Source organism: Lynx canadensis, chromosome A3 (assembly GCF_007474595.2).
Source record: "Lynx canadensis isolate LIC74 chromosome A3, mLynCan4.pri.v2, whole genome shotgun sequence".
Classification (NCBI taxonomy): Eukaryota; Metazoa; Chordata; class Mammalia; order Carnivora; family Felidae; genus Lynx; species Lynx canadensis.
The window spans coordinates 20,577,695-20,592,040 of record NC_044305.1 but is presented as its reverse complement, the minus strand read 5'-3'; the positions used below and the strand labels follow the sequence as shown (position 1 = coordinate 20,592,040).

Genomic DNA, 14,346 nt, shown 5'->3' with positions numbered 1-14,346 from the left:
AGCCTGTGTTCCAGTTAAACTTCATTTACGGGCACTGATTTTTGGCTTTCATGTAATTTTCCTGTGTCATAAAATATGATGCTTCTTTGATTTTATTCCCCCAGCTGCCAAAAATATATGTATAGAGAGAATCATTCTTAAGTTGTAAGCAGTTCAAAATTGCACGATGTTAGCCATTGGACCATAGTTTGCCGACCCCTGCACAATGCAAACAAAGGGGTTATTATTATTATTGTTTCTATTTAACATCCTACCCAACACAGGAATTTCAGCTTCAGCATTTGCTTCAAGGGGTCAGCCAGCACGAGACCTCATTTCTGCCCTAGAAATTTCACAGAAATGTAGTTCTTACCGCTTGGCTCTCATGGTGTGTGGAATGTATCATTTTGTGTCTTAGTGAAATTGGAACATTCTGGTTACTGGGGCGCCTGGGTGGCTCACTTGGTTGAGTCTGACTTTGGCTCAGGTCATGGTCTCACGGTTTGTGGGTTTGAGCCCCGCGTCAGGCTCTGGGCTGACAGCTCAGAGCCTGGAGCCTGCTTTGGATTCTGTGTCCCCCTCTCTCTCTGCTCCTCCCCCGCTCACGCTCTGTCTCAAACAAATTTTTTTTTGAAAAGGAAATTCTGGTTATGAAAGTAGTGCATATGTACTTTTAAATGCTTGGACAATTCTGGCCACCATAAAATAAAAGTCACTGATAACCACCGTTCGTATCTTAATTGTTTTTCCAATAAGCAGCGTGTGCCTGTGTGGAAGGCATTTTTCCTTTCTAATTGAGATTGCATTGAATGTACAGTTTTGGTCTCTCATTTTCCATTCTACACTATATATCAAGCAATTTCCCACATCCTTAAAAATTCCTCAAAGATACGAGCTGCAGAATATTCCATCATATGAATGTTCCATAATTTACCTAATCAGTCTCTAATTGTTTAGATGTTGGGTTGCTTCCGGTAATTCTTTATTATAAACAATGTATATAAACAGTGCTGCTGTGAACGTCCTTGTCCATAAATCTTTTTCCGCCACCCCTCCTCTTATCTTTAGCGTGTGTATGTGCTGGAGATTCCTCACAAAAAAACACATAGTTTTGACTTATCTATGGACGATTTTTGTCTTACTGGATTTTGCTTGGTGTATTATGCGATTCACAGGCTTTCTTAACTGATAATTGCTTCGTTCTCCCCACCCCACCGCTGACCCAGGCAGCCACTAATCTGCTTTCTGTTTATGATTTCATTTTGAAATATCTTTTAAAAAAACCACCCTAAGGGGCGCCTGGGTGGCTCTGTCAGTTAAGCGACTGACTCTTGGTTTTATGGACCAACTCAGGTCCATGATCTCACGGCTCGTGAGTTCAAGTCCCACATCCAGCTCTGCACTGACACCACAGAGCCTGCTTGGGATTTTCTCTCTCGCTGTCTCTCCGCCCCTCCCCTGCTCTCTGTCTCTCTCTCTCTCAAAAAAAAAAAAAATAAATAAATAAACTGAAAAAAAAATTTAAATCCATTCTGCACCATAGTAATGTTGCCACCCCCACTTTCTTTGTTTTCGCATTTGGTGGTTTATTTTTGAGCATTCCTTTATTTTTACGCTCTGTTATTTTGTTGGGATGTATCTCTTGTAAGCAACACACAGATGAATGGTTTTTTTTTTTCTCTTTTTGACAACCAAATCTTCACTGCTTTATAGGGGAGGGTAGATGATTTCATTTATTGTAGTAGATAGTTGGTTTTTGGTCATCTTGCCTTAGGCCTTGTGACATTTATGTTTCTATGTTCTTTCATTCTGTGACTTTAATGAATACTATGTTTTCTTTTATCTTTCCCGTTGGTATAGAAGACAAAATCCCGGTTTTAGTTTCTCCAGTGGTTCCCTTAACAATTTCAAAAGTTTTGTTTAATTTCCTCAGCTAGACAGGTGGAAGCCCAGAGTGGGATTTGCTGCTGTTGTGTGACACAGCACTGAGAGACAGAAGCAAGATGCATCGTCTTTAGGAGAAAATTGAGAGCCAGGCAGACAGACGGGGGGTGGGAAGGATGTGGTTATGGGACAGGAGAGTGGAACCAGGGAAAACAGACAGAAGGTTCCAAGTGGACGGGTGGGAGCTGGAGGAATATCCCCCTTCATAGGCAACTTGTTCCCTCTTACTAAATATCGATAGGAATGGGTTTTATTCTTAGTTATATATGGGTGAGTCTCTCCTGTCACTAGTTATGCCTGAAACACCAGCTGTACCTGGAATCAACCACACTAATATTGGTTCTCAACACTTATTAGCTAAGTGAGTTTGAGCAAATCATGGACGTTCCCTGTTGAACGAGCTGATGATAGCACCCAAGTCATAGGATTGTTGTCATAGTTAACTGGGATGAGACATGTAGCATCTGGGTATTCTTCACGCTTGGAAAATATTCAGTAAACGTTAGATATTATTATGATGGCTGTGAAGCCATTTTCGTTTTTATGTATATGCAGCTCCTGCGTATAGAGCTGGGAATATTTTTGTCTGTTACTTGCATGGAGACATGAAATAATTATTATTTTTTTTTAATTTTTTAACGTTTATTTATTTTTGAGACAGGGAGAGACAGAGCATGAACGGGGGAGGGTCAGAGAGAGAGAGAGGGAGACACAGAATCAGAACCAGGCTCCAGGCTCTGAGCTGTCAGCACAGAGCCCGACGCAGGGCTCGAACACACGGACAGTGAGATCATGACCTGAGCCAAAGTCGGACGCTTAACCAACTGAGCCATCCAGGCGCCCCTGAAATAATTACTTTAAAAAATGAGGAACAATAAGTAGACAGAGAAGAGAGGTGATAGAGCGATGGGGTTGGGGCAGCAGCAGGAGGAAGTCCCGAAGAGGAGTGCAGGGAGTTTGGGGAGAGAGGGCGGTTGGGGAAAAAAAAGAACAGGTACCTTGGAGAGTTCCCAGGAGGCCAAGGCTCTGGAGGGCAGAAGGGAGATCAGGTTCCCAGATCCCCAGAGAAGCTGCAGGGAGAGGTACCGGGAAAATTCTGGAAGCAGAATTAGTGAAGAACAGGGACCTGGCACAGTTGGGGTCCAGGATGTTCATGAATGGAATGGGGGAAGTCCCAGGGTCACGTTTCCGGACTGGCGGTACCCTCACTTTGAGTCTGAGGTGTTAACAGGCACAGGTGCACCTGGGTGGCTCAGTTGGTTAAGCGTCCAACTCTTGATTTCAGCTCAGGTCATGATCTCACGGCTTTGTGAGTTCGAGCCCTACATCGGACTCTGCACTTTAAGCTGCGGAGCCTGCTTAGGATTCTGTCCCCATCTTTCTCTCTGCTCCATCCCCACTTGCTCGCTCGCTCTCTCTCTCTCTCTCTCAAAATAAATAAAAAATAAATAAACATTGAAAAGAAAACAGTAAATCGGCACAGCCTTTGTAGCTTTGGTGGAGAAACCTTACAGACCCACGTCTTCTCTTATGAGATGAGTTAAATTCAGTTCTTTCTCCCTTTGAGGAAATCTAGTAAAATATCCGCTGCTACATTAGGAAGTTTTTCTTCTCCCACCCCCACGTTTCAGAAAGACTCTGCATTTGTCACGAGCATTGACTGTAGCTTATTTTGCATCAAGGTTTCCCTGGTTGCCTTCTGTTTATTTATTTATTTGGACTGAATTTTCCGAGAACAGTTGTAGGCGCACAGCAAAAATGAGGGTAGGTACAGAGATTTTCCATATACCCCTTGGAAGTACACATGCGTAGTCTCCTCCATCATCAACAACCCCCACCAGTGTGCTACTTTGGTTACCATTGATGAGCCTACATTGACCTATCATTAGCCTACAAAGACCCCGGTTTACATTAGGGTTCACTCTGGTGTTGTGCATTCTGTGGGTTTGGACAAATGTATAATGTATAATGATGTGTATCCATCATTATGGTAGCATACAGACTGTTTTCAGTGTCCTAAAAATCCCCTGTGTTTTGCCTATTCATCCCTCCCCCCTCCCCAACTCCTAGCAACCACTGATTTTTTTTTTTTTTTACTGTCTCCATAGTTCTGTCTTTTCTAGAACATCATATAGTTGGAATCATACAGTATGCAGCCTTTTCACATTGGCTTCTTTCACTTAGCGATATGCATTTAAGGTTCTCCCATGTCTTGTCATGACTGGACAGCTCATTTCTTTTTAGCACTGGATAAATATTCCGTTGTCTGGATGTACCATGGTTTGCCCGCTTACCTGCTGAAGGACCTCTGGGTTACTTCCAAGTGTTGGTGATCATGACTAAAGCAGTTATAAATTTTTGTGTGCAGGCTTTTGTGGATATAGTTTTCAACTTCTTAGAGTAGATACTAGGGAGTGTGACTACTGGATTATGCGGTAAGAGTATGTTTAGTTTTGTAAGAAACCGTCAAAAGTTGCTGTACCATTTTGCATTCCCACCAGCAATGGATGAACGTTGACTGTATTCATGTGGGTCTATTTCTGGGCCCTCTATTCTGTTCCGTTGATCTGTTTGTCTCTTCTTCCACCAATACCACACTTTCTTGATTACGGTAGCTTTAGGGGTAAGTCTTGAGGTCAGCTGGTGCCAGTACCCCAACTTTGTTCTTCTTCTTCTTCAATATAGCGTCGGGGCTTTTGTCTTTTTCTATAAATCTTAGAATCGATGTGTCAGTATTAATAAAATCACTGACTGAGATTTTGGTTGGCATTGAATCTATAGATCAAGTTGGAAAGAACTAACATTTTGACAATATCGAATCTTCCTGTCCGTGAACATAGAATATTTCTCCATCTATTTTTCTTCGATTTCATTCATTAGAGTTTTGTAGTTTTGCTCATATGGATCATATACATATTTTTCTTAGATTTTCCTGGTATCTTTAGTTTTATTTTCTTAGGAGAATTTTTTTATTTGTTAATTCTCTCAACAACTACTTGTGGAGCTCTTACTCTAGGTGCTGGATATTCCAGATAAGAAGACAGACAGGATTTGCCTGCACAGAGTTGGCATTCTAAAGGGTCTGCAATCCCTTTTCCTGCGCATATCTAATACTAGATATAAGTGACACATGTGCAGAGGCTTCTGGGTAGCTGATGCGAGTCCCTGTCAACAACTTCTGTCCAGCATGACCATGTGTCTTGGGCATGGAGGTTCTAGAAAAGAAAATATTATAGCTACATGCCTGACATGCCCTTGGCCATCTTGCCTTCCTAGTTTTGAAGGTATCGGGGATGCTAAGAGAGAAACCAGCCTCTTTGTATAAGTCAAGGAATGAAGATTCTCTCTGAGATTAAAATGTCTATGGCCTGGCCTGGGAGCATTTTTGTCCAGAGCACGAAGTATAGACCAGCCCAGGAGAGGATGCTCTGGCCAGTTCTGAGGCTTGGGTAGAGACCGAGCAGGCTCTCTTTACCACTGCAGTCATCAGATATTGACTGGGATCCCAAACCATCTCAGAGTAGCTAAAAAGTTTACGGTTCCTACTCTCCTACCCCTCCAGCCCTTTCACTAGACCTCCTGGTCTAGTAAAAACACAGACAGATGCATGCACAAATACATCATAGTGTTAAGTGTTTGGGGGAGGGAACAGGAAGCGCATGAGAAGGGTGCCTCCCCCAGCCTCGGTGTCAGCTTCACAGAGGAAGTGACATTTAAGCTGAGACATTTAACCTGAAACCCGGTTAAGAATTAACCAGGGGCGCCTGGGTGGCGCAGTCGGTTAAGCGTCCGACTTCAGCCAGGTCACGATCTCGCGGTCCGTGAGTTCGAGCCCCGCGTCGGGCTCTGGGCTGATGGCTCGGAGCCTGGAGCCTGTTTCCGATTCTGTGTCTCCCTCTCTCTCTGCTCCTCCCCCGTTCATGCTCTGTCTCTCTCTGTCCCAAAAATAAATAAACGTTGAAAAAAAAAAAGTTTAATAAAAAAAAAGAATTAACCATGAAGTGAAGGCTGAGAAAGTCAGGCAGAGGGATAGCCCATGAGAAGGTCACGAGAGTCAAGAGAGAGGGTGGTACATGGTGATCCTGGAAGGTTCCGGGTGGTTAGGAGGGAAAATGCCAGCAGAGGTGGGCAGAGGCCAGATCATGCAGGGCCCTGGAGGGATCAAGTGGCCAGTGGCCTCCTTTTTTCTTTCCCTGTTTTAAGTAAGAATCAAACACCTATTGTTTACCAGGTACTATCCTAGGCACCGTGGGTACAGTAATGGATGAGACAGATACTGTCCTCACCTCATGGAACCCCCAGGCTGGCAGGGGAACGAGCTCTCAGCAGGGTGCTCAAGGCCACCTTAGAGCCCCTTCCTCTTTTTTTTTTTTTTAATGTTTATTTATTTTTGAGAGAGAGAGAGAGAGAGAGAACACGAGCAGGGGAGGGCAGAGAGAGAGAGGGAGACACAGAATCTGAAACAGGCTCCGGGCTCTGAGCCGTCAGCAGAGAGCCCAACGTGGGGCTCGAACTCACGAACCGTGAGATCATGACCTGAGCTGAAGTCGGGCGCTTAACCGACTGAGCCACCCAGGCGCCCCCTCTCCCTATTTTTTTTTTTAATTGAAATATCACTCACATACCACAAAATTTACCTGTTTAAAGTGTGCAAAGGATGCCTGGGCGGCTCAGTCGGCTAAACGTCTGACTCTTGATTTTGGCTTGGGTCATGATCTGTGGTTCGTGAGATCGAGCCCCGCGTTGGGCTCTGTGGTGATAACTTGGGATTCTGTCTCTCTCCCTCTCTCTCTTCCCCTCCCCTGCTCACGCTCCCCCCCGCCACCCGCCCAATTCAAAATAAATAAATAAACATTAAAGTGTGCAATCTGTGGTCTTTAGTATATTCATAAGGTTGCGCAACCATTACCGCTGTCTAATTCCAGAAAATTGTTATCACCCCAAATGAAACCCTGTACCATTAGCCGGTCACATCCCAGGGCCCCTTGCCCTCAGCCCTCGGCAGCCGCTGATCTATTTTCTATCGTTATGGGTTTGCCTACTCTGAAAATTTCATACAAATGGAATCATACAACACGTGGCCTTTTGCGTCTGGCTTCCTTCCCTTGGTGTGATGTTCTCAGGATTCATCCATGCTGTGGCATGTGTCAGCATTTCATTCTTTTTCATAGCCGCATAATATTCCACTATGAACAAACCCCATTTTACTTATTTCTCTATCCATTGCTGGACATCTGGGTGTTTTTACTTTCGGGCAATTATAAATACTGCTCCTAATAAACGTTTGTGGGCAAGTTTTTGTGGGGAAACTTGTGTTTATTCCTCTTGGGTCTATACCCAGGATTGGAATCACCGGATCACTTGGTGACTCTATATTTACTTTCTGAGCCACTGCCAGACTTCTTCTCGGCGGCCGCCCCATTTCACATTCCCACCGGCAACATACAAGGGTTCCGGAGTCCCTTCCTCCTTGCCAACCCTGTTATCGTCTGCCCTTTTTTCTTCCCAGATGGGTCCTGGAGAGAGGCTCCCTGGGGAAGAACAAGGCCTGGCTCCTGGGGCCTGCACTTGGGGATGTGGCTTTGAGGGAAGCCCGGGTCTGCCTTGCCCACCCTCCACCGCGGCTGAGTCACCGTCCGGCATCTTGGGGTGAACCGGCCGGCAGTGGGACGGGCTGCACCAGCCCCTGCAGAAGCCACCATTAGACTTGACTGAATCTCCACCCCCAGCCTTGGGGCGGCTGGGCTTCCCTGGAAGCAGCTATCTCTGGCTGTTTCTGCTCCAGGGAGGGGGGGCAGTGGTGGGTGGAGAGGTTGCAGTCGAGTGAGTTTGGAGGCGTGGCGCATCGAGGGCCCAGGACAACCCTTCCGAGAGCGCTGGTCCTCCTGGCAGTGTCTGAGCAGCAGGCTGGGCGCCCGGCCACCCCGACAGCACCCTGGGAAGGGGGAGAGCGGGAGGGCAGGTGGAGGAGCTGGTTGGACCAGGCTGCACGTGCTGGACCCCGGGAGACTCTGTGGAGGGGGAGCAGCCCAGTGGGTTGGCGTCGCAGCTGGCCATGTGCCTCCCGCGTGCCTGGCATCGGGGGGCGGGGGTCTGCCTAGAACGGAGGTGCGGTAGGGAGACGGACAGAGGATGCATTGGAGCTCGGGCTTCTGTGTCTACCCCAGAGCTGCCACTCACCTGTCACGGGACCTCAGGCTAAGTGTTAACCTCTGTGCCACCGCGTCCCCGTCTGCAGGCTGCACTAAGAGGGTCGCTGTGATGACTATCACGGATCACTGTCTTCATTAACCAGTACTGAACACTGAATGATCGGCGATGGTCCCGGCCTTTCTGGCTTTTCATCCTGTCTGTGGCTCTCTGCTGCATTCACCCTGCTCCTCTCTCTGCCATCCACGTTCCTGCCCGGGCCCTTGTGTGGCCACAATTTTAGCCAAGCGGTGAAGCGTTCAGATTTTGGAGGCAGCCAGCCGAGGTCAGAAGTCCGAGCTCTGCCGTTCCCAGACACGTGCCCTTGGACAAGTCCTTTCCCTTGCTCAAGACTGAGCCTCAGTTTTCCCATCTGTGAATTGGGGGCAATAATAGTAGGCAGGTGATACTAGCCGGTCGTTAATCCTCATACTGAATCAGGAGGACTAACGGATTGAAAGACAAAGTGCTTAACGCCGTGCCCGGCACGGTTAGGGCTGGCTGCACAAAGAGCAACGGAAGGTGTCAGGCAGAGGGCGTGAGGTCTGGGACCCTGGGCAGGAGGGGACTGATGGGTGTCCGTGCCCGGCCTGGGAGTGGCCTGAAGGACGCCTGCAGTCAGCTGCCGGGTCCGGCTGCATTGCCAGTGGAGGTTCAGGGAGGGATATTTGCTGCTTCCTTTCTGTACCAAATCCGTATTGTGGCTTTTCAGTTCCTGAGTCCCACGCCGTGTGGTGTGTGCAGGACTGTACGCATGTCCCCAGGGTTCCCTGGTCCCAGGGGCAAGCAGCTCTGTGGGCCCTCCCCTCCCCACTCCCCCCGAGCAATCTTCCCTTCCTCCCTCGCTTCCTTCCTTCGTCCATTCACACAATAGACTTGCTTTTTAAAATTTTTATTTTTAAATAAAAATTGAATATATGTGAGATATACAACAGGGTGTTGATCTAGAGAGAGAAATGATTAATAGAGTGAAGCTAATTCACATACCCATCTCCCTATATAGTTACCTTTTTTTTTTTTTTTTTTTTTTTTAGATATTGGCCAAAGGGCACAGAGTTTCAGTTTGTTATATGGGATCTAATGCACAGCATGGCGACTATCGTGAATGCTTTATTGGGGCGCCTGGATGGCTGAGTTGGTTGAGTGTCCGACTCTTGATTTCAGCTCAGGTCATGATCTTGTGGTTCCTGAGATCGAGCCCTGCGTTGGGCTCTGTGCTGACAGCGTGGAGCCTGCTTGGGATTCTCTCTGTCTCCCCCTCTCTCTCCACCTCCCGCCTGCTCTCTCTCTCTCTCTCTCTCTCTCTCAAGATAAATAAATAAACATTTAAAAAATAATAATCGAAAACTAGAAATTTGCTGAGGGAGCAGATTTCTGGTGCTTTTGCTACAATAATTTCTGGAGCCCCTGCTAGGAGCCGGGCTCCCTCGCGGAGCCCAAAAAACTAAAGAAAGAGTTATATAATCATTGTAGACTAGTCAGCCTGTATTCACAAATCGGGAGAGGCACTGCTGCGGAGCTGAAATGCAGAAATGCAAGGTACTATGGGAGTGGGTAACTCAGGCAACTTGCCCGAGACTGGGGTGATCAGAGAGGGCCTCTCCGAGGAGGTGACGTTTCAGCTGGAATCTGAGGTTTGAAGAAGAGTTCGCTGGCCCAAGAGTGAGAAGAAGGAGGGCTCCAGCCACAGGAACCTGCACGTGTAAAAGCCTGGAGGAGCTCTGTTTTTGTTTTCTTTCATTTTGATTTGGTAAATGAAAGAAACCAGCGGCCACTGAATCGGTCACCGAGGGATTCGGGGAGGGGCAGAGACTGCATCACGCGGTGCCTCGGAGGCAGTGGAAGGATGTGGCCTCGTTGCTGGGCGCTGGGTGGAAAAGGAGGTGAGAGGGGGCGGGGAGGGGGGAGGAGGGCCGGTGAGTGGGTGCCCCACAGACATGACTGTGCAAGTCACATGGCCGGGCGGCAGCTGCTCAGCCCCAGAGCGCCCCCCCGCAAGTGTGGATTGCCCAAGGTCCGCCTCGGTGGGCTGACACCTCTGTCCTTCCGTCCAGGGCCGGGAGCAGGTGCCACACAGACCAGCTCGAGGTCAGGCCGTCTGCTCTGTGGGGTAGAGTGGGTCAGGTGGCAGAAAAACCACCAGCTCATCAGCAGTGATTTCTCCCGGCAAAGGCAGCCGCCACCAGCTTCCTGCCGAGACGGGTCCCTTCAGCCTCACTCGCTACAGCTGGAGATGGAGGGGAGCAGACGGCCTTGCTTGGCCCAGATTCCAGCCAGATTGCCAGGGAGGTGTGGGCGGAGCGACAGGGTGGGTGCCAGGAGCAGGAATACAGGAGAGGAGGGTGGGAGCCACCTCCTTGCCATCTCAGGGGGACCTTGCTTGCATGGGGGGCGATGGGGACCCCCTCATTGCGGTCCTTGAGCCAGCAGAGGCTTGGAGCTCCCTCGAGAGAGATGCTTCTGTCTTTTACAGCCAGGCCAGGAGCTTTTGAGAAATGCGAGATATTGACGGTTTCATCCCCAGCGCCCGGCGCCTGGTGGGACCAGGCGGGAGCTTAGTGGTTGTTTTTTACTTGTGTTTTAAAAATAAGGGGCGCCTGGGTGGCTCAGTCGGTTGAGCGTCCGACTTGGGCTCAGGTCATGATCTCACGTCCCGTGAGTTCTAGCCCCGCGTTGGGCTCTGTGCTGACAGCTCGGAGCCTGGAGCCTGCTTCCGAGTCTGTGTCTCCTTCTCTCTCTGCACCTGCCCTGCTCACCCTCTGTCTCTCTCTCTCTCAAAAATAAATAAACATTAAAAAAAATAAATGGTGGTAGTAGCTTTCGGGAGATGAGCCTGGAGGGGTAGGGAGACAGGACTGCTGGGTGCAGCTGAGCAAGCTGCACACTGCACAACTCCAGAGGAAGCCATTCCCATAGACCGTGATGAGAGGAATGCAGCCTGGGAATTGTGCAAGGTGGTAGCCCTGTAGGCGGGACCCCACCATGCAGGACCTTGAAGCCCAGCAAACATTTTCTATAAAGGGCCAGAGAGTAAATATTTTAGACTGTGTGGTCCATACATTCTCTGCTCTGCGACTCAACTGTGCTGTTTCAGGATGAAAGCGGTCATTGGCGATATGTAGATAAATGAAATGTTTCTTGTTCCCATAAACGATCTGATTTACAGAAACAGGCTGCCTGCCAGATTTGGCCCGTGTGCCCACCCCGGTGAAGGCCACGAAAGGATTTTGAACTTCATTCTAAGAGCCGTGGGGAGCCATGAGAGGGTTTAAACAGGAAGTGAGAGGTGCAAGTTCGCAGTTAACACGGTTCTGAAAGACCTGACTGTGCCCCCAGGACCTGCAGTGTTTCTTCCGTCCTGTGTGTGGATCACTCTGTTAGTGCTGGTTCCCACTGGCCTCAAGGGCAGAGGGGAGCAGCCCCGTGGTCAACAGTCAGGGCCTCGGAGTCGGAAGACCTGCTTTCCTCTGCTTGGTCTCCTGTGACTATGACCCTTTGTCTCTTCTTCTCCACGAGGGGAATCGTTGCAGACAGGAGCCCCATGAAGGAAGGTGGTTCTGCACGGACCTGGGGGCACAGGAAGAGCTCAGTAAGGAGGCACTGTGGATGTAAGAATCCTTTTTCTTGCTGAACCGGAGGCAGGAAAGCCCGGTCGCGCCCTGGGCGCGTGCCGTGGGCTCTTTGCTCCAGTGAGCTGTGCCCAGAGCCAGGCTCCCAGCTGGGGCAGAGCACACTTCCAAGGACACCGTGGCTCATACATGCGAAGGGCTCCGTGGAGATGGGGGTGATGCTTCGTACCTCTTGGGCTGAAAATAACTGCCCGCCATGGGAGTGATTCCTCATCTTGGGTTCCCAATAATTCCTGCACACGGACGCGGTTTTTGGCAGCTGGTGTTTCATTTCTGTCTCCAAGAGTGTCTTCTGGACAGGGAGCCTGGTCCCCCCCACCCCCACCCCGGCGCTCCCCGCGGGATTTGATGGCTTGCCTCGTATAAGCAGAACCTTCCCAGAATCCGTCCTGTACAGGGGCACGATGGCCACTTCTACTCTCCCAAAGGCCACCAGCCAGCCCCACGGGCTCTCCACTCGCCCCCGGATCAGCAGGCTGGGCCTCGGTGATCAGCGATCTTGCCATAACTCTTACCTGCCCCGAGGCTGTGGGGGTCACCACTGCAGGGTGCTCTGATTTGCTCAGAGCCGGAGAGGCTGTGTCCTTGGGCTGAGCTAGGGGGCTGCCGATTAGGCCACGGTCCAGGAAGAGTGGCTGAGGACTTACCCGTGTGCCAGGCCTCGGGGAAGGAACAGTAAGTGCCAGGTCACCGTCCTGCCCTTTTGGGGCTTAGTGTCCTACGGCAGACAGACCCAAAGCCCCTAATGACCCAGATGGTTATGTAATTTCGGTTGTGAAAGGCTGTAAACTAGATTCAGAGGAGCTGTGGGTGTATGTTAACAGGGGAGTGCCTCGTCTGGGGAGTTTGAGCTGAGACCTGAAGGTTGAGGAGTGAGGCAGATTGTGTGTGTGTGTGTGTGTGTGTGTGTGTGTGTGTGGGCGTGCGTGTTAGGGGCAGATGTATGAATGAAGCTGGATGGATGGATAGCGGATGGGTGGATGAACGAAGGGACACGTGGATGGATGAGTGAGTCTTCCAGGCAGTGGGAACAGGCTATGCAGAAGCTCAGAGACCAGAGGATGCAAGGTAACTGATGAGAGACCATTGTGGAAGGTGTTTGGAGTTTAAGGAATGAGACTGGAGAGGTAGGTAGGTAGGAGCACCATGTACCGCTGAGCAAGTTGCGCACTGCTCCAGGGGGTGCCGGTCTTATAGATGGCGGTATGAACGGTGCCCCCTGGGCTGTGCAAGATGGAGGCCTGCAGGAGGGAGCCCATCATGCGAACACCGTATGTCTTAGGAGGGGTTTTGGACTTTGTTCCCAGAGCACTGGGGAGCTACGGAAGGCTTTTGACAGTTGGCGATGGGGCTCATTTCCATTTATAGTGCCCCAAAGCGGCGCTGTCCAGTAGAACTTTCTGTGGGGATGGAAACGTTCTATTTCGGCACTTTCTAATATGGTAGCCACGTGTGGCTTTTGAGCACTTGAAATGTGGCCAGAGTGACCAAGGACGTGACTTTTGAATCCTTATGAGTGTAAGTTTAAAAGGCTGTAATAGCCAGATGCGGCTGCTGGCTCCATAGTGGACAGGCTGCCCCAGAGACTGAGACCATATCCCCCCCCAGACTCCTGCCCAGCTGGAGACGTCGCCGCTTGCCAGAAGGCTGGACAGAGGCCTCAGACTCCCCCCTCCTGTGGACCTCAGTTCACCCTCGGGCCAGGGAGGCCACAGGCCTGTGGTTCTAGGAACTGGGCCTGGTGAGGGTAGAGCTGAGGGGCCGCGTCCATCCCCTCTGCGCCTGAGACCTCGTCTCTTCCCCTGCTCCCCCCCCCCCCCGGGGGTGCTGAGCCGGTATCCGTCCTGCAGAAGCGGCGGCCGTGTCCCTGCCCTTCCCAGATCCCCCCTAGTTTCCCCACAGCAGCTCCTCATCTGTATGGCGGAGAGCTGTTCACACTTGCCTCCTGTGCCCAGGACGTTCACATCAGGACCTGGGCGCGGTGGGTCTTACCTGGGCCCCCCGCACACCTGCTCACTCCTCTGCCCTCCGTTGCAGTGCGCTATTTCCTGAAGAACAAGGTCAGCCCTGATCTGTGCAATGAGGATGGACTCACAGCCCTGCACCAGGTAAGGCCAGGTCCTTGGACCTGGGGTCCCTGGATCCCTGCGCCCCAGCTGAACGGTCACGCCATCTCCCGGCCTTTTCCTGCCCAGAACCCCCGGGGCGGAGGGGAGGAAGGGCAGCCTCAGCTGTCTCGTCTGAAAGACTCTTGTCTACTTGGGAGATGCGCGTGTCTGTCACCGACACGCCCACGGAGCCCCTGGGCACACGTGCGTGCGGCACACGCACAGCCTCCCGGCACAGGGAGCCTTTGTCACCGCGTCCTCTCTGCCCAGCGAAGGGCTCGACAAACAAAGCAAGTCTGTTCTGAGCTTGAGGTTTACGAAGCACATTTGTTCGCACCCACCGAGGCCTCCGTCCACCCTGGTGGGAAGGGTGATTGACAGGGAGGCCACGTGAGCCGCCTGGGGTCGCACAGCCGTGGTCCGTGGCCGTGAACCAGGTGCCCTCGTGGCCCACATCCTTTCCGGGGCGGCGCGATGGGCCAGCCCCCCCTTGGCCC

At 50.7% G+C, this 14,346-nt stretch overlaps 1 protein-coding gene across 3 annotated transcripts in view; it reads left to right on the top strand.

Moving 5' to 3' along the window:
- PPP1R16B (protein phosphatase 1 regulatory subunit 16B) overlaps positions 1-14,346 on the top strand; it is a 99,947-nt gene that overhangs the window by 61,024 nt on the left and 24,577 nt on the right. For all 3 annotated transcript variants that reach the window (XM_030309604.1, XM_030309603.1, XM_030309606.1), the window contains exon 3: positions 13,779-13,849. In XM_030309604.1, the coding sequence (XP_030165464.1) occupies positions 13,779-13,849 (71 nt within the window). The remainder of the gene's footprint in view (positions 1-13,778; positions 13,850-14,346) is intronic.